The 27,654-nt window shown below is 37.7% G+C and overlaps 2 protein-coding genes across 2 annotated transcripts; one reads left to right on the top strand and one right to left on the bottom strand.

Moving 5' to 3' along the window:
• Window positions 1-4,441: 4,441 nt before the first annotated feature.
• Window positions 4,442-8,688, bottom strand: LOC104420885 (DNA replication complex GINS protein PSF2). Its single transcript, XM_010032660.3, has 8 exons — window positions 8,428-8,688; window positions 8,250-8,324; window positions 8,015-8,129; window positions 6,277-6,376; window positions 6,166-6,196; window positions 5,972-6,064; window positions 4,997-5,149; window positions 4,442-4,731 (listed from the first exon to the last, which is right to left on the bottom strand). Exons 1-8 carry the CDS (start codon window positions 8,473-8,475, stop codon window positions 4,711-4,713), a joined length of 636 nt encoding a protein of 211 aa, XP_010030962.1. The 5' UTR covers window positions 8,476-8,688; the 3' UTR covers window positions 4,442-4,710.
• An 8,300-nt stretch (window positions 8,689-16,988) lies between these two features.
• LOC104420884 (triosephosphate isomerase, cytosolic) lies at window positions 16,989-24,275 on the top strand. The gene is made up of 9 exons (XM_010032659.3): window positions 16,989-17,189; window positions 17,756-17,831; window positions 19,175-19,298; window positions 19,494-19,578; window positions 19,681-19,813; window positions 20,369-20,463; window positions 21,770-21,848; window positions 23,750-23,832; window positions 23,914-24,275. Exons 1-9 carry the CDS (start codon window positions 17,151-17,153, stop codon window positions 23,962-23,964), a joined length of 765 nt encoding a protein of 254 aa, XP_010030961.2. The 5' UTR covers window positions 16,989-17,150; the 3' UTR covers window positions 23,965-24,275.
• The last annotated feature ends 3,379 nt before the right edge of the window (window positions 24,276-27,654 follow it).

Raw genomic sequence — 27,654 nt, 5'->3', positions numbered from 1 at the left:
AGTTCTATTTGGAGTTGTGGTTTAAACATATTATAGGTTAGGCTTTACCAATTTCGGCCCAAAACTTATTTTGTGTGAACTAATTGTGTCGTCTAACAAGCGGAAGTAAAATCTTACAATATCACATTTTTTTTTTTTTTTACATTATTGCCGATCTAAACAAGCAATGCTACCATGATCTTACCCATGATCAATTTTTGTATGATTGAAATCATTTAGTAAATTTTGGATCATAAGACCGTCAATCACAAGATCTAAATCGCAACTTTTGACAACTGTAACTCTAATTGAGAAAGGAAACAATGACAGCTTAAAATTGCACAAGAAAGGTTCAAAGTTCATATTTCATTTCAACAAACACATCATGACTACTATACATTGAAAAAGAGTCTCACACTTATTGTCTATGAATTTCCATAATGATGTCTTTGTTTAATACCCTTTTCATAATTAATCATTGTTTGCACAAGTACTAACCTCGGATTGTTGTACAATTAAAAAAGAGTCTCATACTTATCGTCTCAGAATTTTCATAATGATGTCTCTGTTTATTACCCTTTTTATAATTAATCATTGTTTGCACAAGTACTAACCTTGGATTATTGTATAATTAAAAAAGAGTCTCATACTTATCGTCTCTGAATTTCCATAATGATGTCTCTGTTTAATACCCTTTTCATAATTAATCATTGTCTACACAAGTACTAACCTTGGATATTGTGCAATTTTTGTCTAGTTGCCTCAAATCTTTTTTCACTACACCATTTTCCAGTCAAGACATTGTCTCTTCATTTCCCAATTTTATTTTTTTTGACGAAACAAAAGGAAAGAGAGCAAAAACGGGGAGAATGACAATGCATGGGCAATTGCTTAGACTTGGTCTAATTATAAGCATTTTCATCACATAATCAAGTTCATATACCTAAACTTGTCATTTGTTAATTGTCTCGAGTCTTGACACTATAGTCAATGCCAAATAAAATAATTCAGCCTCAAATGGACCGAGACAGGTAGGTAAGTATTGTCCAAAGAATCGTTCACTAAAATTCTCCACGCAATTAGTGGACATTATTTAATTTGTCACATCACAAGATTAGCGGTACCATCACGAACGGATCCATTACCAATCAATCTCTACTTGGTTTACTCTGAATCGCATCAACGGGACCGCCATGGCATTGCGTTAGGTTTTACTCAATCCTCCGCCTGACATTGCAATCAAAACCAAAATAAGAAGGCAGCATCATCACAAAACCTTTCAGGAAAAAAAAAAAAAAGGTAGGAGGAAGGTGCTCGAATGTTTACGGCTAATAATAGTGTGCGATATTGAAACAGACCATGAACTGGACAGGTGGAGCCCACAGCAGCACAGCATAGCAATTATAATAATAACAATGAAAGTGAATTATGCAAAGATCATAATCATCAAGAAGAACAATCACATGCCTCATGTTGGACATACATTATCATGGACCACACACTATGTCCTAAAACAAAAGCCCCGGGATCAACCATGTGAGTCGGTACATATAAAAACCTCGACCTTTGTGTGGATAGAATCAAATCATTGCGAAATTAATCGAGATAAACAATTGAGAACTCATTCAATGGCGGGACATCACCGGCAGCATTCATTCCATGACATAAGTGTCCATTAACATAAAACAAACTAGATTGGTATGTGAAAAGAGGGGTCAGAAGGAGCGAAGGACACATGGGTATCTAAAATAAAAATGCCCATTTTTCCTCCTCAGTTTCTAGGGAATGTCTAGGTTGATTCGACTGACTGACGAGGACAGCATTATTAGGGAACAAGAGGGACATGTTGGGTGTGTGGTTTCGGAGCTAAACATTTGGCGAGCGACCACCGGATAGGTGGGGGGGAGATGATGACAGCCGAGATCCAGTGGAGAAACCTACCCAACATCATAAATCACGACCCCATGTAGGGACAAAATGAATGGAGACGAAGCTCCATGGCAACGATGACGATGTATGGCTTTTGGCAGGGATCGGTTGAGCTGAAATCTATTGTCAAATCTGAAATGCTTGGTGGTGGTGGTGGTGGTGGTGGTGGTGGTGGTGGTGGTGGTGGGTTCTTTCCTTTTCTTTTCCTTTCCTTCTTTGTTCCTTCTTTTTGCTGTGGGCCTAGCCAACATGAGGTAAAAAGTAAAGGGCAACTTGCAGAAGGTCCCAAGAGAGGTTGACGGCCCGATGACGACGACGACCCGGTGAATGCTTTTCGGATAAGGCTTTCCTTGACTTTTTTGGCTACAAATTGTCCCTACTCCCAAATGACAAAAGGCAAATTCCACAGATCAGATGGACGAGGGAGGGGAAAAGTTTGGAAAAATTACCAAAACAGTTCAAAATCTATTATAATTTTTTTTTTGGTTATGGTTCTAAACTTTACATTAGGAAATATGTTTTCAAAGTTCTATTTACACCCCTCTATTTTTCCATGATTGCTCGGTGGTATGTGTCGAAACCGCGGATGGTATACGTCCTTTTCATAAGTGGGAATAGATGATCTTATCTACAGAGCATGAGCAGATATGGATTGGGACGAAGAGAAAAGGGGTGCCAGGAGGATATTCTATTCCATACTCTGGGGTCTCTCCCGGGAATGGTGCACCGGCATCTTGTGAATATCCCCCCAACGGTCTCTTTCGAGATTGGGTTTCTGGATGGCAAGCATTTGGCAATTGGAGGTACCGTCATACCAATCCCGTGACCAAAACCCAATTGCCAATTCACAGGCGCAGAGCTATTGCTTTTGTTCTTTTGCTTCCTGATTGCATCTTGGCTATTTAAAAGTACTAAGTACCTTCGAGGAGGATATATCTGCAGCGCTATGTGCGCGGAAAATCTATTGGTTTCGTGAAAAGATCAAACAATGTATCTACCGAGAAAATTACCAAATTAGTCATAAATTTATTGTACGAATGCCAATACAGTTCTAAACTTTTCAATTTTGCCAATTTAGTCTCAAATCTTTTCACAAAATTCAGTTGTAATCTTTCCAGCTAATTTTTACTAGAAATTACTGACATAGCAATTCAATCATTATCAGCCTTCCTACACGTTAGCAATTTCCGACGAAAAGCGAAAATTGACTAGAAGGATGACATTAGAATTTCGCCAAAAGGTTTATGATTAAATTAGTATAAAATCGAAAAGTTTCGAATAATTGACGTTAATTCAATGGATTAGAATTGATTAAACAATTTCTCCGATAGACCCCATTTGAACCTGATACTTGCTGGAGAGAGTCGTGTCACTAGTCATGAACCGAGCCACCCGTTGGCCCAAGCCAGCTTGATATAGGCCGTGTCATGGGGGCTGCGCAACAGCATGGCGTGGATCGGCACCACCGAGTGAGCCGTAGGCTCTATGGCAAAGAAAATTAACCATATTCCAATATTTCGAAAATATAAAAAAAAGAACGAAAGAGAGGCAGAAACATGGGCCTGTGGCCCCCAAACAGTGGCTACAATAACCGAACCCAAAGGAATTGAAGATCATAGTTTGGCATATGCAAGAATGGGATTGTTTGGTGACCATCTAGAGGAAATTGCCCATTCCAAGCTTTTGAAGTATTGGGCAATCCTTAGCTAGATCTAGGGGATGCCTATTCCATTCCTTCCCCTTATCAATACGCTGTAATATTAGTCACAAAGTACTGAATTTGCATGATAAAATATCATCTGCTATGATCGATTATTTACACATTGCTGCTGTTAGATAATATTATATGATATCAATGATGAATATTATGTTAGCAATCATAATAATCAATTGAGTTGATTATGAAATTTATTTAAGGACATTACATAAATCTTTTGTGAATATTAAACTATATTCTCTTGTTGATCGAATAATACATTAAAATTCTCAGTATACTTGTTTATTTATAAATATAGTGTCTTAATAACTAACCTCTCGTAAAAGGCTGTTATTAACTTCACTCAGATAACTAACATTATTTATAGCATATATGAGTGTTAATTATTAACTACGACTTTCTAGTAAATACTCGACAGTCTACAACAGCTTCAAGAACCCTTTGAGGGAGCGGATTCAAGATGACATCGCCAGCAACGTTTGATTTAATCATCTAAAAGATCCCTAGGAATGAACTATTTCCAGTCGAAATGTGGGTGATTTGGCTGAGGCGAAATGCAGTTGTCTTTTATCAGACATCCAGTTATTGACTTAAAGTCTCTGCGGCTATGTAGAGCTAGAGAACAGCACCCAGGATTAGAGAAGAAAGTTAAGCCGTAAAGAGGAAGGCGTCCTGCCGCCCAATGAAAGATTGCATCGAGGCTCTAGTTATAGAGGATATAGAGAGAACCTACTTCGTACCCAAATGCATACCTACCTTATATAACGGCCTAAAACCTATCTTCAAAAATAAAATATATAATACAGATACTGATGATTATACTCAATCTGCTACATATTCTTCAACGTACTCAAAAGCATAGAGGATGTGTCATTAAGCCAGATATTTACAACTATGTAAATGTGCATATCCTTGTCTTCCATTTCACATGCTGTGAAGTTAAATAACTTAACCAAGCTCACTCAAAAGGCAAAGTCCACAACAAAAATCCAGACCCTCTAAAGAGAAAACGAGTTCCTGACCTGCTTGCACGGTTGAGCAACATTTCCACAACACAACATGATGAGGATGACTGGCGACAACCTTCACCTTCCCCGCAGCACACGCTGCATCATGGATAAACAAACTCTATTAGGGATTGTCATCCACATGCAGTCCTGTCCAGATGTATGTTGCCAAGAATCCTTCTCATGGAAGATCAAGAACTAAGCATGTGGTTTAAAACATTAACTCTCGGCCCATAAAAAGTTCACATCAATTACCACACCAGTCATGTATCTGACAAGGTCAGTTCTAATATCTCGACCTTTCCTACTAGCCTAGCAAAGCACTAAGTGTATCATAGAGGGTGAAAGTTAAGTAAGAACATACTCGTCCTTTTGCGGCTTTATCTGCTTGTTGTGGTTGATTATTTGGCATTGAATCTGTATCTGGCAGCAGACTATCAAGCTTCTGGAACGACTGTAGGGCTCTTGCGACAAAGGGACGAACTATATTCACCTCCATAGCCGATAAGGATTTTATCTGTCAAATTACAAAACTTTTAAGACTACAAATCCTCAGGTTGAGAAATGTCCATTGAGTGTCAAGAATCCCTGCAAACATTTAATTCTAGCACCCCATGGGAATCTTATATAACTTGCTAATTGTAGAAATTCATGAAAGGAACTGCTCCAGCTTGCCAGTTGTTAATCAACTTAATTGTAACTATCAGAGTAAAAGCTATCCTATGCTGCTTATGGTTCTGTTCTGAATATGCCCAGCTGCAGAGATGCACGAGAAATATACTGAGGCCAACACAAATCATTTGTGCTGGTTTGACTTTATAACATCGTAACAGATGGTTGATGATAGATCTCCCAGCAAAAGGTTTGGTTAGATTTGAAAGACGATAGAAGTTTTGATAAGCTCGAGAAAGCTCGTTGTCCGTGTACCCAGAAAATAGTCAAATTATCTTACAGTTAATTACCTAATCACCCTGACCGTGCATGACAGTTATTTTACAGTCTGCTAGAAGTGAATCTGGATAATAGTGCCCACTCCACATAGAGATGAAACGTGGCCAATTAGAATGATCATACTTTCCCAGAAGCTGAGTCTGCTAGTTGAATCTTGACCAAGGGTCATGAACCCAATGATAAAAATAATGGCGAATGTGTGGAGACGACCAGAGCACCATAGGTGTAATCGGCAGGTATCATGTGTTCAACATCTTCTACTTAGTTTCATTATTACACTATAAGAATAACTCAAAAAACTGAGACAAAATATGCCTCTCTGTGCAATGAAAATGGTTAGATTTTTTTGCCAGCAAACAAATGAATAGAACTAGGATAAAAAGCATACTTGTACTGCAGATGTTCGACCATCAAATGACTCCAGGCTGCTTTGAACTTTATGAAATCTCACGTCCCTTATATCCTCAGTGAGAGACCTCACCTATGGCAGACAACATAACTTAAGGTTGCTCTAGTATTCCTCACGCGTAATTATGAAAGGTTGGGAAAGAAGACAACAAAATGAAAAACTTTCTAACCCACCATATACCCGTCAGGAATGTCATCCCGTGCACTGTTGATCACATGAGAAGTAAGAATTGGTACTAAACATCAACTGATATGCACATTCAAAAACCAACTTCATATACTTACTGGTCAAAAAGAAGTCTTGAAATTTCCACATAATGGAATGGTAAAGACTGAAATTCTCTTTCAGAATCTCGTTCAGCTTCCAGAACATGGGTCAGTTTTTCTAGAAAAGAGAGAATTCATGTCAAAAAGATATGGTTACATTTGATGTTAAAAAATTAAAAGTTCACAAATTTCAGTGGTCTGTCATGCCAAATGTGTCCGCTAACATCCAAAAAAAAAAAAAAAAAGAAAAAGAAAAAAGTTTGATTGGTCCACAACCTAGTAGCTCAGCAATCCTTTTCAACTTTAAAAATCCATGTACATCCAATAGTCACAATCCATTTACAACATGGAGATTTTAAGTTTATAACAGTCTACTGTTGAATAACTCCTAAAGTTACATGGAGCATGGATTGCAATATGATAGCGGTAAACCTTCCGATTGTATCGTCAAATAAAATGATATGATTTGGTTCTATTTGGATTATGTCCACGCAACTATGATTCCACATTGCATGTCAACTTTTTCTTAAAGTGTATACATCGAACTGAGATTTCAGAAATACATAGTGTGAAAGTGAATCAATTATTCATGCATGAACATAGAACACAAATTCAAAGGTTCCAGACCTTTAGTGTACCATAAAATGGAAGTAGAGTTTCAGATTGTTGATAATTTAGAATACACAGTATTTTGGTTTCTCTGCTAACACAGAATTCACATTAACAAGCTTCACCTCTGGTGGCATTCCAAATCCCAAGGTTTCTCATATATGTTTACCTACTTTGTTTTTCTGAGATAACCCAACACTGTGGCAGTGTCAAGAAAGAGAGAGGTTCCAGTAATCTGGAACATTGATGAGAAAAGGAATGGTGTACTTGGACCTAGTACGTCATCAGCTTCCTGATGAATTAATAGTACTCCTATAATTCAACATCATATGAACCAAAACTAACTCTTGAGCATTCAAACCCCAAAACCAAATTGAACTTACTGGACAGTTTTTGTAAGCCATACACACAACAATTTCATCCTTATTAATGGGAAATGATCTTGACATCCTCTAATGTCTGTATAACTTTTCAAGTACAAACTATAGATTAAGAACAAAAATAAAAAACGAAAGCAGAATGATGCGAAATATAGCAATCACGATGCTGAGAAAACTCTGTTCAAGATGAACTCAACTTTGATTAGTATCTTCATCTGTTTGTGGAAGCACTACTTGATAACCAACGTGTACAAAACTAGCAAAGAACTTTCAAAGGAGATGTACTGACCCACTTGCAGTCGAAAGTTCTTTGCAAAGATAACAAGGTCCTCTACTAAAACGCCATTGTCCACTATGTTAATGGACATAGGACTAGCTTTCACCGTTCGAAAGGTGACATCAATTTGTTATCCGATCAGGTGTCCACAATTAATCAATTCTCATAATCTACTATATTCCAAAGATGCCCCTCTCAAATGTACGAGAGTCCAAATAGACTAAAAGAGGAACTACAAAAAGTGCATTTTGTCCGAGATTTACCACAAGCACCAGACGAAAAAAACTTGAGCAATTAAACAAACCTTCTCAGCTAAAACAATGCCCGAGCTGAGAGAATAATCAGCACATTCGATCAGAGCCTACTCCAATGTCCAAAACAAGAGCTGTTCTCCAAAACAAGATATTCACAGGCCTACAAGCTACCTTAACATATATGCACCCAAAGAAGCCAAGGGAAAACGGGAAAACGGGAAAACGGGAAAACCTACCCACAGACATCCATTCAGGAGGCCGAATCGTGCACTTGCCTCGCTTCTTCAGAGCCACAGCTAGCCACAGAGGCACTTGAGCGGCTATTTGCGGGAGAAACGGACCGAAATCGCCCTGTCAGCGAACGCGACTCAGTAAGACTCTCCAAATCAAAAAACGGGGAAACGAAAATCACTCGCGCGCACAGAAGCATCCGATGCCCAGAGAAAGGAGCGTCGGATGCGAGGGACTCACGCAGATCAGGTTGAGCGGATCCATCCGCATGTTGGGCACGATCTCGATCAACTCATCCTCCGCGACGAACTCGATCTGAGAGAGGCAGGCAGGCGCAAAGGATCGGGCGTCAGTGACCTAAAAAAGCGACAGAACAACACGCGCAAGGAGGCGTATGTGCAGGAGCGTGATCCCTTACCTCTTGGGCGGTGAAGAGGGAGTAGTCGGGCTCGGACTGGACCGCCATGGGAGGGCGGATCTAGGGATTCTCGCGGCGAGAAGCGAGCGACGGCGGTGGCAGAGACGACGGAGAAAAGCGGGCGAACCGAAGTGAAGAGAGAGGGAGCGCCGCTGTAGCCGACGAGGGTCTGCGCCGTCGGCCGTCGGGATTGGCGGGAAGGTGATAAGCGGCGGTGGCGGGAAAACGAATTGGGAATCTGAAAATGAGGAAAAGAAAAATGAGTCCGCGCGCGATTGCGAAGCAATCTTATGAAATTTATTTTCTTTTAAATTTAGTCATTGGCTTTTTGCTTTGTTTGGGAAGAAGGGGAATGGGAGGAAAGTAGGACTGATCGGCTCCTAATCCGGTCTGATTTCGAGGTGGAATTGGGAACCGGACTGAGAGAACTGATTCCTAGATTTCAAGACTAGGAATTGAACCGACTAGTCTAACTGATAGAACCAGTAAATTTACTATTTTGGGAAAAAATAAAATGAAAAATAGAAGAAATTAGAAGAAATTATGGTTTATTTTTTAAGAAATTTAAAAATATTATATATATAATTAACTGGTCCGATCCGATCGGTCCAATTCTCACCTTGAAATCGGGAACCGGACCGATTGGCCATCGATTCCAAAAGTGGAAACTAGGAACCGAAACGCCCTCTTTGGAAATCGCCCAAAACCAGCCAATTTGATTCGGTTCGGTGGTTCCATCCCGAGAGGAAAGTGAGTGATGGGTACGAAAAAATATATATAATAAATTTCAAAAAAAAAAATTGTGAGTATTTCCCTCTTCCTTTCTAAACTTAGGATTAATACTCTTAAAAATCTCAAACTGATTTTTTGATAATAAAAAATCTAAACTGGTACATTTATAACAAATTTATCCTATATTAACTTATGTTAAATTTTAATGTCAAATTTGCTAACCTAGATGACATATGGTGACGTAGTATGGTGACATGACAAGTCCACATAGAAATTCATAAAATATAACCAATGTGGAATTTTTCATAGTATCGACCTTATGGATTTTCATGTGGCAAGACATGTCATCATATGTCATTCATGTAAGCAAATTTAGTGGTAAAATTTGACGAAAATTAATAGAAGATAAATTTATCATAGGTGTACTAGTTTATGATTTTTATAATTAAAAATTATTTCGAGATAAATTTGTTATGGGTGTATTATTTTATGATTTTTTATGATTAAAAAATTATTTCAAAATAAATTTGTCACAAGTATACTAATTTTGGATTTTTCGAGATATTAACACCTAAACTTAATATGATTTTTTTTAGTCAAGTTGTTTACACGCATAAAAAAAAAAGGAAAATGTCAACCCTTTGTGATAAAAAATGATGGAGTTTCATCGATTAGGAGAGATTGGTTGGTGGAGAAAAAAATTTCTAGTCAATTGTATGGCGTGCACGCCAACCACCGTCCGCTACAATCGTTGACGGGTACAGGATATTGACGTTGAGAAATTGTCAAAAGATTCGCAGAGTGTATCGTGACTCATCAACAGAGCACGCGAGACTAACAAATCTTAAAATTTGACTATATGTTTGAGACAAAATAGAACAACACGCGTGGATGAAGACGTTGAATAGAGGCACCAAAATTCTTTTGAAGTGGGCTTAGGCTATATTTTTTATATAAACTTAAGCCTTATGCTCAAGAGCCAGATCTAGCTCTAGTGGCTGTCGCTTGACCACAAGCGACCTCCGACAAGAGTTGTGCAACCCAGGCAAGGGTCGCTTGATCGAGGGATCCTTAGCAAGACTTAGGCAGCGCGCGATGCAGGCAACTATTGCTTAGGTCGCATGAGACCCATGCAAAGGCCGTCTAATATTGCGCGACTTCAAGGTGATGGTCACTTGAGATCACAAGACCTAGGTAATGGTTGCTCAAGTCGCCTGAGTCGCACGACCCTTCACTAGCCAGATTTGTCATTGTCGGTTGCCCTCATGCAAAGAAGATGAATTGACAAGGAGGAGCAAAATCGAAAAATTAAAGAATTTGCGATATAGTTTTAGAAGGATAACATATTTTAATTATAATTTTAGCATTCTGCAAATGTTATTTTGGAATTTTTGGGCCAAAGTAGCATTGAGCTTCCGATATTCCTAATGTCTAACATTTAGTCGAAAGCTATTTTTAAATGCTTGACAAATGCTTTGATATTTTTCTGAAGAGCTTTGGAGGCTAAAACCTCTTTGAAAAAAGTGAACTAAACAGACCTATGTCACCGTTGATTATTTGAGTGGTTTGGAAGTTGTACTTTCTTGTGAATGATGATTGTCGACGTATCAGTAGAATGCTAAGAATCTCGAAGGGTTTGCATTTGTAGGCGCTTCTTGTAATCGTGGTTAATGGGCTACCATTTCCATTGTAATTGTACAATTATCTATCAAAACACGACTTCCCAGGATGTTTGATAAATATATTAATTTCTACCCCTTTCATTTCCAGCGTTCATGGTTCGCTTTTATAAGCCTTGCATTTCATTTTTACATTTAGGCTCCGTTTATAAAATGAATTTGAAATCATTAGTCAACAACAAAAAAATTTACTATCAATAATAATTTATGTCTAAATATTATTGTAAATGATGAAAAAATATTTCATTTATTCATTTTTCTAGGGATTCATTTTTTTTTAGTTTTTAAAAATTCATTTTTCGTAAAACAAACGAAGAGACACTCTAAACACTTTCCTATCTAGAATCACCATCATTTGCATAAAAATGAAAAGTCAACTTTCGGTAAAATATTTTTCACTATTACATTCGTGATTGTATTTTTCATTTTATTTTATGTCCAATGTATTACATTCGAGTTCACAATGGCAGGAAGATTTTTCACATTATATCGCTTAAACAGATAAATGAGTTTCTATTAATCAAACGTAAGGTCGAATTAACTTAATTTAAAAAGTTATGTAAGTTCAAGGACTCACGTAAATACGTGTCTTTAGAAGAAAATATAGATAATTAAGTCGGATGGGACTTTTATCTCACACTCGGTTAATTTGAAAATTATCCTTACATCAAGAGTTTAAACCACTAATTATTCTTTTCTTCATCAAGTGACCATCCCTCCTTTGAGTTTCAGCGTTTGTGTAATTTGGTTCACTAATTTTCACTTTGTTCATTCAAGTTTTCTAACTTTTTGGATAAGTCCGACTTGGTCTTTTAAGTTTTATTTTGTACAATCAAGTCCTCTGACTTACTAAATCTACTCAATTAAATAATCATTCAGTTTCTTTTGAAAATGATTTATTTCTCTTCAAGCGTAATTCGCCTCAATTCCTTGACAATAGTTCAAACTTGTTTTGCTTATGTTTGTCATTCTTCTCCTTACGTATGTAGTGAGCGCTACAGAAAGCAAAGTTGCTCTCCATTGTGAGATTCGCCTCATCTGTCACTTAAGTTTTAATTTTCGCCCATACTTTTATATTCTCGTTTACTTAATTTATGTTTTTGACATTGCTTGAAGAAGTCTTCTAGCACTTTTTTTTTTTTTAGATACTCTACAAAGGTTTAGAGGAAACCATAAAGAAACTTCAAGAGAAAGGAAAAAAAGGAAATCAATATTGAACTACCATAAAGTTCTAGTTGCTATATTTATTATCAGGCTGATCGGTTTGCTTTTTTTTTTTTTTTTTTTTTAAGGAAATTCAATAGAAGATAATTATTCTAAGTTTCGAAAATTAAATATAAAGTTAAAATGTCAATTTGAATTTTTTTAAATGTTTCGCATTAAATAAAAGCAAAATTTCCAAAGAAATTAAAAAGCAAGAAGTACTCAACACCGTCTTGCCACGTGCTAGGATATTTTGCATTTTTCAGGCTTACATTTTTTTCATGTCTATGCTGGTAAGAATCTCTCTTGTTTACTTTCCCATATTGCCTATGAAATTACAAATCATGAGTTTAGTTTTCATAATAATACATATACATATACGACTGTGTAATATAATACAATGCAGTAAATCAGATTAAACACCAAAAGGATTAAAATCTCCCATCATGCCAAATCAAACTCGATGACTACAGCAGTGCAAATAAATGGCAAAAAAGAGAAGATAACGCCAACTTAAATCACCTCAGCGAGCAAACAAGAACATTCCATTACAAACAGGAGCTCAACCTTCGCTCGATGTCATTGTATTCGCGAGCATTGCCCATCGACGGCAAAGAAAATGCTCTTTCGAAAGCAATCTTACCATCCGCCGCTGTAGTTCTCGAGAAATTATAAGGAATCCGAGAACCGTAAGCACGAACATGATCACCAAAACCCTCATTTTGCACGTCACTAACTTCATCTCGCACCAACCCTTGCTCATGATCAGATGAGCAAATCTCTTTGTGCTTTGCCTCCTCATCCGCTTCCTTTCGCTGTGGCCCTGATAAGATGGAATCGGGCGAGCCGGTCACTCTCAATCGCTCCAGACTAGAAGCCCCACCGCACAAGAAAGCGGCGGAGAGAATGAGGACCGTCCAAACCAGGATCGGAAGGGCAACAACAAGTGCAGCAAAATAGACCAACCACTCGTACCCCTGATGGTGCTTTGCGTGTAAAGACCATTCGACCATCATCGCGATCCCGAGGGAAAATGTTGCTGCGCTGCTGACGACGAGGAGGCGAACGACCCGAGGATTCGGTATTGCGAAGAAAGCTTTGATCGGAGAACAAGTCGAGGGTGATGAGTTAGCTCTAAACGCTGGTTCTCGGGTCATCTTCTGATGCATCGTTGAGTAAAAACTGAAGAAGACATTAATGTGAGAAGAAGCAGTTGCGTTGTGGTTATACTGAAAGATATGCGGGAGGAGTAGATAATATTGTTAGGAGTTAAAAAAAAAAAAATTGAAAATGGAAGAGATTCAAAATTTAAAAGATCTAAAGTAACAGGAGAGTCTTGTTGCTAGGTTTGTGATTTATAGCTGACTAGTGTTAAACTCGTGCTCCTAGCTCAAAAATAATAAAATCATATGTAATTGTTTAGATCAAAATTCTTCCATACTTGAATTTGTTGGGAAAATTGCCCAAAAAGTCCTATACTTATTACACTTTTGTCATTCCAATCTTAAACCTCCTAATTTTGTCAATTGAGTTCTAGACATTTTTACCTCATGCCAATTGAATCCATTTAGCCAACTTTGGCCGAAATTTGACATGGACGCCATCTATCTTATATGACACTTTATCATTGATGTAGACATTTTTAAATAATATTTAGATTTTTTTTAATTTTTATGATTTTTTTTTTTTTTTTTGGTTTTGGAGTTAAGGCTATCAAGGGCCATTAAGGCCCTACTTGGCCAGATCTGGCAAGGGTGTTGCGGTCCTCACGGATTCTGGGTGAGGGCTTACGCACCCTTGCTTTGGCTAGCAAGAGCATCTTGGTTCTCATAGGCCCTAATTCCAAAAACCCAAAAGAAAAAGCAAAAAAAAGCAAAAAAAAATAAAAATAAAAAACCATAAAATTTTCCAAAAAATTCCAAAAATTGTTGAAATATAATTAAAAATTGTTCACATTAGATTTGATCATCCTATGTGACATTGTTAATATTCACGTCAGTGAATTCCAATCAAAATTGACAAAATAGATTCAATTGGCAAAAGATGAAATTGTTTATCATTTAATTGACAAAATTCAAAGGTTTAAAATTGAATTGACAAAAGTAAACATGATTTAGAATTTTTTGATAACTTTCCCAAAAGTTGTTTCATAACTAATCTTTTAATAAACATCTAAAGAGAAAACCGTATATATTAAATATTCCATACTCTGCTTGAATGCATTCCTTATTCTGTAATATTATTGACTAGTTATCTAATTTCTAATATTTTTACAAGAAGCTGGGCACACAGATGCTTTGAACCAATAATTTAACTTAAGAAGTTCATAAGTCACTTAAAAGACATCTGATTAATATAAGATCATTGGAACTTATTTTGACAAAAGTACATGTATGTTCAAACGGACAATATCAATTTCAGGTAAGGCGCAATTGTGTAATTTTATGTCGTGTTGAAAATTAAAACACAAAAGCCAAATTAAATTGAAAATGAAGAAGAAGAAGTTAGTTATTGTTATCACGTGCGTTCGTTTCAATTTTAAGTCGGCTTTGGATCTTTTCCCTGAAATTTAAAACTAAATACTTTTGGTTTAAAATAATTAAATTTCTATTTTTTGTTTTAGTAATAAGAATTGCCATATGGATGCCACGCAATTCGCCACTATTTGTCAGATAGTAGTTTTCTAATTGCTACATAAAAATAAAGCGCTGTCGAGTTCACCGAGCCGGTTTTACCTAAAGGAAATGCAAGGTAGCTCTCGGTATCAGGTGCTGATAAGTGATCGCATGAAGGCGGGCGAGAGGAGAGAGGCAGAGGGATCGCATGAGTGAGAAACGGAGGAGAGAGATTTTCCCAAAAAATTTTAGTGAGAGGAAGTGTTTAGGGCAAACTAAGCAAAATGAGCAAAGGCTTGGGTTGGATGAAAAAGAAATGGCTTGTTTTTTTCTTTTCTTTTTTTTTGTTCTTGAGAAACGAAAAAAAAGTAATTTTTTTTTTTAACTTCTTGTTTTTGTTCTTAATCTATTCCTTGACCACCAATTTATTCCAAGAAATAGAAAAATTAATTAACACATACAAAAAGATTTTTTTTTTTTCTGTTCCAATGAACAAAAGGGCAGGAAAACAAAAAAAAAAATAAATATTACTAAACGCACCCTTAATGTCTAGGGCCAAAATATGAGATTGTGATTGCGAGGCACTAAAAACTTTATTTTATTCATTCACCCCTTACTAGAATAACTTAAGTGCACCCTCAATTTATTGCTCACTCACTCATTAGGTCGACCCCAAATTAGGGAAACTTTAGACTGAAAATGCTTTCGAAGATAATTTTTTATTATTATTTCTTATTATGTCGGAATAGAGGGATGATACAAAGGGAATGAATTCTTCATATATAGTTGAAATCTTCTAATAATAATCATAGGTCTCTTCTTGATCTCACGATGGAGATTTATACTTCATACTCACCAGCTAGTCCATCAATTCAAGAACCCTCTAGAATACAAGTGTACATTTTAGATGATACCTATGAGAACATTCTAGACTACTAATAGAACCCTAGACTCTTTGAAGTTCCGGGGCTAATCTTGACTACTTCCTCAATCAATTGCACTTTTAAAAAACCCTAGTTCATGACATTAAGATTATGAATTTTTCTCTATATAAGTGGGAAGATATGGCTCATCACAAGAAGAATGAAAAAGAAGAAAGAACCGAAAGAATTGGCATTTTAGAGGAGTTCTCTTGTTCTTGTAATTTTGAGTTGCAAAATTGTTGATAACAGTCTAAGGGAAAAATCCTAAATGCATTAAACTGATGTAGTGAAGTGTGTCCTTTAGATAGGTCGAGGAGTTGGACTAGTTGTCTTGACTCAAGAAATGGAATCGATTGTCATGGTTGAAAGTGTAAAAACATTAAATAATATTGCAAGAAGTGACTGATGTATTACTTATTTAATAAAATTCACCCACCCTTTCGACTTTAGCACCTTATTCAAACCAAAAAAAAAAACACACACACACACCCCCTATCATTGACCTAGTGGCAAGAGTGTTCCCATATTTACGGCTCACGAAATTGTGGGTTCGATTCCTGCCCCTAGATTATAAAAATAAAATCGAATTCATCATTTCATCTAATTGAAATCCAATGCTTTGCACGTATTTGGAAATTGATTTCTTACAGTTTTCTTTTGGTAATATAATTTAGCATAACCATAACTCTATTTGTTCTCTATGAACGAGATTTTCTATATTAGTAAAGCTAAAACACCTTATCGCCTTACTTATGTCTCTTTCCAAAACTACTCCTACACACGAAATAAAAAAATAAAAAAAGAAGAAGAAGGAAAATTCAATGGCCCGAGATGGATAATCATCATCGAAAAATCAAAGGATTTTAGTGATTCTCGGAGTCCAGGTAAATCCTAGGACTCGGATAATTTGGAGAGGGTCGCACGAGCGGCCCGTGAGAGGTTGCCACTTCACATGGGTCAAGCTCAGCCCACTCGCTCCACCCACTTTTATCCGCATTATCCCTTCGGTGGACCCCCACCGCAACCCCCCCTGCGCCTGCATCCACACGAGCAAAATCTCATATTCCATCTGACCAAATTGCCCCCTGCCGTCCTATTGGAATAGGTTAATGACATAAATGATATGTGGACTTTGTGTAATGCGATGCTTATAATTTTTAAATTTTGTAGTCATTTAATTAATTCAAGACCATGGACAATGTTCAATTTAAAAATGAATTGAAAATATACTAAAATTCAGGAATTGTATTAAATAATTTTTAAAAATTAATTAATCATATTGCATACTAAATCAAAATTTGAGGACTATTACAGTAATTTTCCTTAAAATATCAATGTATATTCCGGGGAATATTCCCGTTGGCGAGGGCGCCAACGTCATTTCCCAATCGACCACAGATCGGAGACCTCAATCAGTGTCCGGGGGCTCGGAAAATTTCCCGTATATACTTTTCCACTCTGCATCCGGCACCCGAGAAGAACCGAAAGATCCAAGCTCGAAACTCTCTCCCTTTCGCTCTTCGTCTCTCCCGGCGTGTTGTTTGAGCTCACATCGTCCGCGAATCGGAGATATGGCAAGGAAGTTCTTCGTCGGCGGCAACTGGAAATGCGTGAGTCTACTACTGTTTCTGCTTCTCCGGTGCCTTTTCCGGTTCCCATCGATGTGCATTTGGATTGTCTGATTTCGGCTTTGATTTGATCTCTGCTTTGATTGCTCCGGGGGAAGGTTGGAATCGGGTTTCTCTGTTTTGAAGCTCGTTTCGTTTGGAAAAACGATGGGATCGAATCGGTCTGTCTTTTGGGTCGCGCTAGCGTTTCTTCGATCGCGGACGGTGCATCGGTTTTGTCGCACCGATTGATCGTTTTTTTTTTTTTTTATCTCCGATTTTCGGTGGAGTGGGATGATTAGGTAGCTGGTGGTGGTCATGGTATGAATTAGTTTGGAAAGATTTAATGGCTGACGAAATTTTGTTCATGCCTGGGGAAATGATATTGCTCGTATACGTGCACTGCTTTCTCTTCATATGCCGTTTGAGCCGTTCTGCTTGCGATGCTGAATGTGCTGATAAGCATGGTGATGCTTAGCTTGCTTTTGAGACTGTCTGTTTTGAAATTCTTTTTTTTTTTTTGGGTACACTTTCTGAGTCTATTGTGTTTGTACATAAAAATGATGCAGAATGGAACAACGGAGGAGGTCAAGAAAATTGTTGCCACGCTTAATGACGCGCAAGTGCCACCACAAGACGTCGTGGGTGAGTGAAGCGACCTTACATTTCTGTCCATTATGCTTCCTTTTATCTTGAATAAGCTAGCATCGCCCTGGTTTCTAATTCAAGATGCATTTGCCCTCCCAAGTGTTACGTGTTGCTTGCTGCGTAAAAGATGCCTGTTCAAGAAGCCTCAGCTCTGCCGTCTCTTAGACTTGGGTCCCATAAATAATGCTTGATATATCCATGGCAATCTTTCATGTTTTAATTTGGAATATCTCGTACGTAAGATAGAGGTCTGTTTAATACCTTTTAAGGATTTCTCTCGATAGAAAGAGAGTCAATTTATGGGTGAAAGTTATGATGGAGACTCCTCTCCTCCTCCCTTTTCTCTTTTCCCTCCACAGTGCTAGTTGGTCTTGACTTCTTTCTAATAGGCCTGTAAAATTAATCTTATTTGATTGTTCCAAGTCACTGAGAGGTTGTGAACTTAGGTGGAAAATTTCAGGTGAACTTGACGATTTGTTTAATACTACTAGTATCTTTTGTAGTTTATAGAGTAAGTCCAATATTTTGGGGTGTTACAGTTGTGAATGATGTGGGGTACATTTGGGGATGCTTTTAGAAAGTATTTTGTTGCTTTCTTTTCAAAAAATTTCTTTTCCCCAAAATCAGGTGAAAAAAAAAAACACTCCTAATATTGAAGATCATGGAAAATTTTAATTGAGTGTAGATGTTAATGTTTGTATGGATGTAAAGAGTAAGGTGTTCAAGGTTAAACAAAAGCACGAGTTCAAGCACCACTAAAAAATCCATAAGCAAAAATTATAAAGCAAAAGTCATCCCAGTCGCACACTTAAGAATCTGCAGATGGTTTTACGTTTTTACCATCTATTGGATTTTTTTATTATACAAATAATTATCAGGAGAGGTACGGCTGGTGGTAACAAAATTTCAACCAACAAGCTGTGTCAATCAAGTTAGTGGGATCTACCCTGAGTTCTGATGTAAGTGTCCATTTGACCAATGCTGCTCGTGGAAACAAAATTTTTCACTGGCCATTAATCTAATCTAATAAAGTCGCAAGTGTTAACGCATGGCCTGACATGCAGATACATTCATCTTTGGAGATTCATATCATGTATGCTGTGGTCCCAATGTTTTCTTCTAATAAATTTAGTATCTCATTTTTTTTTAATGTACTCAGGACATTAGTTATTGCAAGGTGATTGAGATTTTATTTTTAAAGGGTAATTAGTGGGTATGCTTTTTCCTGTCTCCTTTTCTTAAATGAAACTCACTATGTTAGTGTTAACACAAGATAGGGTCAATTTAATGTTATTTAAGAATAAATTGATACATAAATCTTTCCTTTTCTTATTCTTTAGAGGTTGTTGTGAGCCCTCCTTTCATCTTTCTTCCACTGGTGAAAAGTACGTTGAGGCCTGACTTCCAAGTTGCTGCACAGAACTGCTGGGTGAAAAAGGGAGGTGCTTTCACGGGTGAGGTTAGGTAAGATCATTTGGATAAGTGTTTTAAGTTTTCACTGAGTTGTCTTTTGTTTAAACACTGTCAAATAAGTGTAAGTCTGTCATATATATCTATAATTTCACTGTTATCTCATTTTTTCACTGTTTGGCATTATGTTCAAGTTGAGAGATTTCTATGAAATAAACTGACTTCGATGTATTCAATACTGTTTTATAGTGCGGAAATGCTTGTCAATTTGAGCATTCCTTGGGTCATTCTTGGCCACTCTGAAAGAAGACAACTTTTGGGTGAATCCAACGAGGTAAGAATTTGGTGCATTATTTCCTACTTTGTTTAATGGTGGAATTGTTCTATGAGTTAAAATGATGAAGTTGATTTACTTTGGCTGATCATATTGTTACAGTTTGTGGGAGAAAAGACTGCATATGCACTGTCTCAAGGCTTGAAGGTTATAGCTTGTGTGGGGGAGACCCTGGAGCAGCGAGAAGCCGGAGCTACTTTGGAAGTAGTTGCTGCCCAAACTAAAGCAATAGCTGGTATTTTACCTTAATTTTTCTGGACTATCTTCTGTGCTCCTGTTTGGTGATGCTATTTCCCTGGGGAAATATGTCTCCTTTTGCATCCACTCATTGCACGTGGTCTTTTTGATGGATTCCTGCTTTACTTCAACATTCTGGCAATGAAGAGCTTGGGGGTTTTCTTTGCTAGTATAGGTTCCTGTAGCAAGCATCTGCACTTGCATTTGTAGCTTAAGATATGTGGTCAAAATTTTGTCAAAGTTTCTATGTTATACACTTTCTTCTTTCCCATTGAAGGAGGAGGAGTTTTTCCTTCCCATTAAGCTGCTGCCTAATTGCACATACTTTCTCTCGTGCTACAGAGAATGTTTATATATGGTGCCTCCTTTCTCTTTTTTAAACTTTTTAGAGGCCAATTATTATCAGATTGAATATATAAGTCTGTTCCTGACATGGTCAGACAGTTCCTTTTGTGCATCCTCACCTTGGACATTTTTGTGATTTGTCATTTAGCCCATTAGAGTCATCATAAGTCGCACAGATATTGAGCTGTAGTTTCCAATTTTCTTGCAGAGCGTGTTTCAAATTGGGCTGATGTTGTAATTGCTTATGAGCCTGTGTGGGCTATTGGAACTGGAAAGGTTGCAACTCCAGCTCAGGCTCAGGAGGTAAGTCGAACCTTATCTGTGTTGACCTATTTAGATCACTTCCCGGTTTCTAATGGCAATAGGCCTACATATGCAAATGTGATCCTCTTATGCACAAACAGCAGATTCTTTTATGTTGGTCAACATTGCAATTTCTGGTTTGAGGCTTCATGCTGTTTACTAATTGTCCTGGTGATAGTATTAGTTCTTAATTAAGATAATCAACCGAATTAAGTGTTAATGTTAATTGGATGACTCTATTAAGTGCTGCAGTTGGTAGGTTCCAGAAGTTAATTGCATTCAATATCTTTGATAAGACAGAACTGACTGTTGAATGAAAAGTTTAAGTAAAACTTCCTTTATCTTATCAAGTATCTATCTCCTGACAGAAGGCACTCAGTTGTCATTGAAGAGAAATCCATTGACAAGTTTGCCTCGAATATCCCTAGATTCCTTACTTTGTTGATTTTCATCTGCAAGTGGTTTCCATATAGATCATTTTTCTTTTCTTTTCTGCTGGGGGTGTGATTAGGGGGGGGGGAGGAAGGAACGTGGTTGTTGAGGTTCCTTAACCTGATTTTTTTTAATCTAGCTCATGGGAACGAAAAAGTTATAGATAGGAACTTCCTTTCTAGAGTCCTCTCTATTCCAACTTTTGTGATATTATATCACCATATTTTCCAAAACATACATGGCCAAAGCTCTTGGCTCTGCACTATGCTCTGTTGAAACTGAAGTGCTTGGGAGCACATTTATTTAATCTCCAACCTATCCTAACTTTCTCTCCACCATACTTGGCCCTTCCAATTCACCTTACGACCATGTGTTGAGTTGACAAGGCTGTGAAGTCAATAGTCTAGCATTAAGGATTTGTTCTTAACTTCTCTCAAGAAATCTATCAACCATGAGGAAATGGATTTCAAGCATTATGATAGTGATAATGGCTGGACTTTAAATAATGTTATTTGTGAAGTGAAAGTTTGTTGAAGACTTAGCAAGACTTTTTGGCTTTTGTGGTCCTTTGCCTTCTTTCTTTTGCCTTTTTCTTCACCCATCAATAAATGCCTTCCTATAAGTTTTGGTGTCTTCCAGAAACTGATTTTTGTTTCATATCACCTACTTACTTTTACCTTTAAGAGTTATGCTCATGTGGGGAGTAGGCAGGTATGGTAGAAATTACTTGCTAAAAACCTTCCTTCAACAGCCAGTGAAAATTCTGCATCATGAGTGACTATGACTTTTTATTTTCATTGGCTTTGAATCTTAATATTGATATTTCTTATTACAGATTGGCAGTGCAATCTAATTAAGTGCTTACTCACTGTAGGTTCATTGTGAACTAAGGAAATGGCTACATGCAAACACTAGTCCTGAAGTTGCAGCAACAACCCGTATTATCTATGGAGGTATGTTTGTCGTGCCATGGTTGAATATGCATCATTTAACATGATCTGTATCCTTGTATAGTCTATGGAGATGTCTCACATTTAAATGAAGAGAATCCATCACTCTAAGGCCTTTGTGAGGAAGAATTTTGCAGCGCATGCAGTGATGCAGTTTTTGTGTTTCAACTCAATTTAAGAAGAGACATTATAGGATTTCATATAATATGAGTCATAGAAGTGCCAAATTCACTTAGGATGTAAGCAAATAAGGCTACGACAGCCGGTTAGACTAACATCTTGGTTGATATGTGGATTTTGAAGCTTAATGTTTGACTGATGTCTGGCTTAAGCTGAATAGTATCTGATTGAATAGCTGCCCTGACTAACTGGTAGAGTTTCCTACACATTGTTTATGAAATGAGTATCTCTTCTTCTAAACATAGTGAAAATAAAGAGGGACAAAAAGGTTACTCTTATGATTTTTTTTTTCCTTGTGACAAATTCAACACTTTGTTTGGCATAAAGGTGAGTTAAATTGGACCTGTTCATGGCATGAGGTCTCTAGGCTTAAATTGTCAGTTTGGCTGCCGTCATATTAGGCCTAAAAACCATGGCAAAGCCCATTTTGAGGCGTTTGTGTTGAGCTAGGCTATAAGTCACTAGTAAGACAAGTGAAATAGCCAAAGTGTTGAGCTAGGCCACAGGTCATAGTGGGGGGAAACTTGCTCAGCCCCTTGCCTTAGTTTGATGAACCAAAATGTCGTCCAAGCCTGCCCATATGTGTTGAGCTAGGCCACAGGTCATAGTGGGGAGAAACTTGCTCAGCCCCCTGCCTTAGTTTGATGAACCAAAATGTTGTCCAAGCCTACCCATATGTTAGCAGGCTGGGTGGCCCATGAACACGTCTAGTTAGAAGCCAGCCTACGCAAGCCAGGAAACTACTCCAACCCCCTCCTCCTTGGGGCTGCATTTAAAGTCCAATATATAAGCATAACATACACACATACACAAGAAATTCTGTCATATAGTGTAGTATGCAATTAGGCCATAACTTATGGCCAAAAGAAAACTAATAGCAAAATCCAAACTTAAATCCGGTGATCAGCACATGGCAAGTGCAAAATCATATGCACTGTCAACTTAATGGCAAAAGAGGATAGACTGTACTACCTCATTTACCATGTTTGCTATGTGTCCGCTTTTTCTTCAACAGTTCACGCGTGTCCAACTCAAATTAATTTTGTCACCCCATCCAATTTTTTCATTTGCCTCTCGTAGAAGTGAGGCATTCCCTGTCATTGTTGTATTCTCGGTGAATAGTTATCGTGCTAAAGCAAATGATAAAGAGGCAAGAGCAATGGATTTAATTGTCCATCTTTTTGATTTGATACAATATTAATATATATAAGGTATCCTCTGGATAATTCAAATGGAAGCAATTGGATGTATGACTTGGGCCTATATGACATGACTGATCAATAGAAATATTCCAATACTCCACCTGTCATATATTACATACATCACACTTGATGAATTCATGGAATACACTACTGCCTTTATTGGCACGAAGAATTTTTTCCTCTTTTGGCTACTGTTTTCTTTTGTTTTTTCCACTTTCTTGAAGGGGGGCCTTGTGAAATCCCTGTTTTGTGTCATGTGAAAGCTTTTTATATACATCTTTGCTTTCTTATTGCTCTAAACCATTTTAATATGGCAGACCTTCAAAGTGTGGCTTTGCAGTCACAATGTAGATACTGCAAACATCGTGTGAACCATTTAATGTAGTTATCCTCGAAGTTAAATTTCACCAGTTGATCAGAGGTCTCTGCATTTTATGAAAGCTTGTGAAGCAGAGTGCACTTTCTCGACTCTTCAAATTTTTCTCATTGTAATTCGCTTCCATAACTGGGTGTTCTTGGCAGGTTCTGTTAATGGTGGGAACTGCAAGGTGTTGGCAGGTCAGCCAGATGTCGATGGATTTTTGGTTGGTGGTGCTTCACTCAAGGTATTTTCGTTGCCTTTGCATACTGCCCATCTAGTTTCCCATTCCATATTTGTTAATTTTGCTTTCAATCTTTATTTTCAGCCGGAATTCATTGATATCATCAAGTCTGCAGAGGTGAAGAAGAGTGCCTGAGCTCTGAAGTTTTCTTCTGGTGTGGCAGTGAATTCCTCTTGACATGTGAAAAGAGTCTTTTGAGGTCATAAGCTTCCATAGATTTTGGTTAGTGCCATGACGGATATCGTTACTTTAAGTAATAATCATGACTCGACATTTCTGTAATGCCTCTGGATGCTAAATTTTGCTTGACCAACTTGAATGCATACTTATATGCACGGTGAACCTTCATCGACTCGTGATTTTTCTTAGTATAGTTAAATCACGAATGGAATGCCCTGAGACAACGGGGATCTGGCAATAAAATTTCCCGCACTTCATTGGTTTCAGCTGCAGACTGCTTCGTTGTTTATAGGCTGACCTTGTTCGGGATCTTCCTGTGCTTTTTTATATCAGTCTCCATGACTCAAACTATTCCTACAGGTTCGTTTGCTGGAGGTTGGCCAAAGGATTTCGAAACCTCAGGAAAATCACTAAATTCGTGACAAATATTTGTGTTTGCTGCTTATAAGTTTCATCTACATGGGATGCGTTATGCGCCATTCCAAAGCCAATCTCTGCGTACCAAGTCTGTCGGGATCGATCTCCTGGCCAGAGTTTCTTCCTAATGCACGGTAATTTTGAACCCATCTAGGTCACTATTTACAGACGCCCGAAGATAAAGTAAATCGGTCTTTCTCAGCACTTCTCTTCATTGCTCGAGCCAGAGGATGAGAAAATATTTCATGCATTATCTATGAGATGTGTTGGCGTGGTATCATAGAACCAAACCAAACCTCAACGCGCAAGATCTATCTCGCTAGACAAAAGATTCGGTGGATAGGGCCATGTGATCTCTTGTACTTTTTAGGCGAGTAGAAACTTCTGAACCAGCTTGTCCCAACAACATCGCCGTATAAATTAAGTGGAATAAGAGTCAAAGCCTGCCAAACGTAGAGACGTACATTGAATCCGCAGTCTCCCAATGTGAACCCCTCAGCGGTCTGAAGAAGACGTCCTAGCCTCGAGCGCCCGGAGAATCAATCCACATGGCCTTTCTCCTATAATATCTCCCATCCGGATTTTAAATTTCTGCCCTTCTTGTTTTTTTGTACAAGTGGGTACTTGTTAGGAGGGCAGGAGCATCCAACCGAGAAATTGAACCAATCATTTTTGTCCTAGGATGCAGAAAAAGAAAATGAATGTTTGATCAATTGGCTTAGGTCTTCATGACTTTTTAATAGCGTGCAAGATCCACCGATCATGGTAGCCTAGTGGTGAAAATCAACATTATCTTCCATGACCACGAGTTTGAGCCACATGTCGTGACCGAATCTTTGGCTAATTTGCGCATTTATTAGCTCGTGTGGACAGACTTACTAGCTTTGGACATGTTGGTTTGGACTATTGTGATGACCTTGTACACCGACAGTTGGAATGAATAGTTATGCTCAAATTGAAAAATTCCAGATGGAGTAGTGTGTGATGGTCGCACCTTCCCACCCTTTCAAATAAAATCAAGTGCAAGCAAGCTAGTCCGGAATTCGATGTAGACACGACAATTTATAACTTTGATAGAGGATTTATACACTATATTTGATTTACCTAAACAATTTTTTTTTTTTTTTTGTTGATAAAATTGACTTCAAGCTGATGTAATCTAGTATGTTTTTATTGATATTCCATAAAAGTAACTCTTTCTCAATATGAAATGACATGACTTCAGATAAATCCAATCACGGGCTTGATGACCCATGAGCCTTCTCGAGTCAACCCACGCAGATATAGAATTAGACATGAATAATTCAAAACTATCATAGCTTAATGCGTTCTCATCAACATAGTTCCGGATGTTAACTTTCCGTTGGGTACCGGACTATGATTAGATTTGATCACAAGCTTGGTAGTCAACGGGCCTTCCGGACCAACCGCCGGAGAAATTGAATTACTTTCTTTCTTCGCACGAGCCCTGCTTTCATATTCATCGCGTCACCCAATTTGGACGGCTTCTCGATTACACTGGAAACGACAATCACGAGCATCGACGCTGTGAAGTATTGCCAAACGAAAAGAGGGAGAGGGAAAACGTGAAATATTAATGACCTCTTGTGCAAGTTACGAACGTCACATCACCTCGAGCCGAGATAAGATCCCGGAAAAAAGGCAGCGGTGATGGATGGATAGCTCAGGCGGCTTCCTTCTGGAAAAGTCAAACTCGACACCCTGCGATCCGGATCGAATCGGAAAAAGATCGCGCGCTGTCACGAGGGACAACCCCCTTTTGTCCCGCATCTCTCTGTCGAATCCATTTTTCAAAGTCTTCCTCCATTCCCATTTGCCACTCTGCCGAACTTGCCATTGTATTTGACTCCTCTCTCTCGGCAAAATATACCCAATTTTCTTTGGAAAAAAGGATTGATATTATTAAAAATCTCACACTGGTGTGCCCGTTCTATATTTACCTCAATTTTACCCCAAAATATTGGTTAATTTGTCGCGATTTACCAACTTAGAATTCAAGGTAGATGTGACATGATCGTATCGATCTGAAATATTTAGTAATATTAACCCGTTAAATAAAAGATTACTTGATTTTCTTCATCTTGATGGCAGGAGGGGGTTTCATTAGGTCATGAGCTGTACAAGGTTGAAACTGTGGATTGTTGTTGTTTGTGCCAAACAAGTTGTGCTTCATACGAATAGTGTGTCAACTTTGGAGGCGGTTGGAGGGCGTGAACCTTTGGGATTAAAAAGGGCTGGGGAAAATATTTTAATTACCAAAAAACGAAAGTGGATGTCGCCGAAGGAAAACAGAGGAAAAAAATTAAAGAAACAAATTGAAAGTAAATGGAGTTTTCCTTTTTTTGGCCCAAAAAAGTGGGTTGTGTTCAATTAGCTAGATTTGGTAAGTTAGCACTGGTCGCATAGAAAAAAGGGCATTGCCTCCTTAATTATATTCAATGAATCCACCGACTGCTGCTTCCACCTTAATTTTGACAAACTTTAGACTCTTTGTTCGATTATTGTCAAATAACTGGTGGAAATGCACTCACTTAATTTTGCTTGGACATGAATATTCACTTCGATGAAAATTAATTGGGTTAGGAGAAAATGTGTGCTTTTATTGCCTTGTTTCAACATGATTAACAAAAAGAAGAAGAAGAAGATTCGATTGGGTACCTAAGTCTTTTTCTAGGCAACAAAAATAATGGAAACTACACAAATTCTGAGCCAAATTATCGTGCTTAATATGGTAATCCTTTTTATTAAACATGATTATCCCTTAGATGCAAAATCGTGCGATCTTTCAAAAAGGTTATTAGGGAGCAGATATTACAATAAGAGAAGGTGAATGTGTCCAATTGAGAATCCATTCAACTTTAAGCTTTGTAAACTTAAATGGAGGGTTAGTGGGGGTCACAGTTAAGACACTCACAAAACTTGGACCCTAATTTCCACAATATTTGCTATAAGAACTCAAAGGTAATTACGGACCTCATTTAAGTTAAATGCGACATTGCAGTATTCTAAATTTAGATTTGTATTGCAGTATTCTGCTTTGATTTGTTCTATTTATGAAGTTTATGTACTTCTAAGTTTTCATGTATTATTTTGAGAAATGAATACATTTTTTATTCAATAAAAAAGAAGAAGAAGTTAAACGTGACACGATTTCAGATTTTTTATTATAGTCCCATCTATGGTCTCCACCGTGAGATCCATGTGTTG

This window comes from Eucalyptus grandis, chromosome 10 (genome assembly GCF_016545825.1).
Source record: "Eucalyptus grandis isolate ANBG69807.140 chromosome 10, ASM1654582v1, whole genome shotgun sequence".
In the NCBI taxonomy this organism is placed as follows: domain Eukaryota; kingdom Viridiplantae; phylum Streptophyta; class Magnoliopsida; order Myrtales; family Myrtaceae; genus Eucalyptus; species Eucalyptus grandis.
The sequence above is the reverse complement of the archived record's forward strand: the minus strand, read 5'-3'. Positions and strand labels throughout refer to the sequence as shown.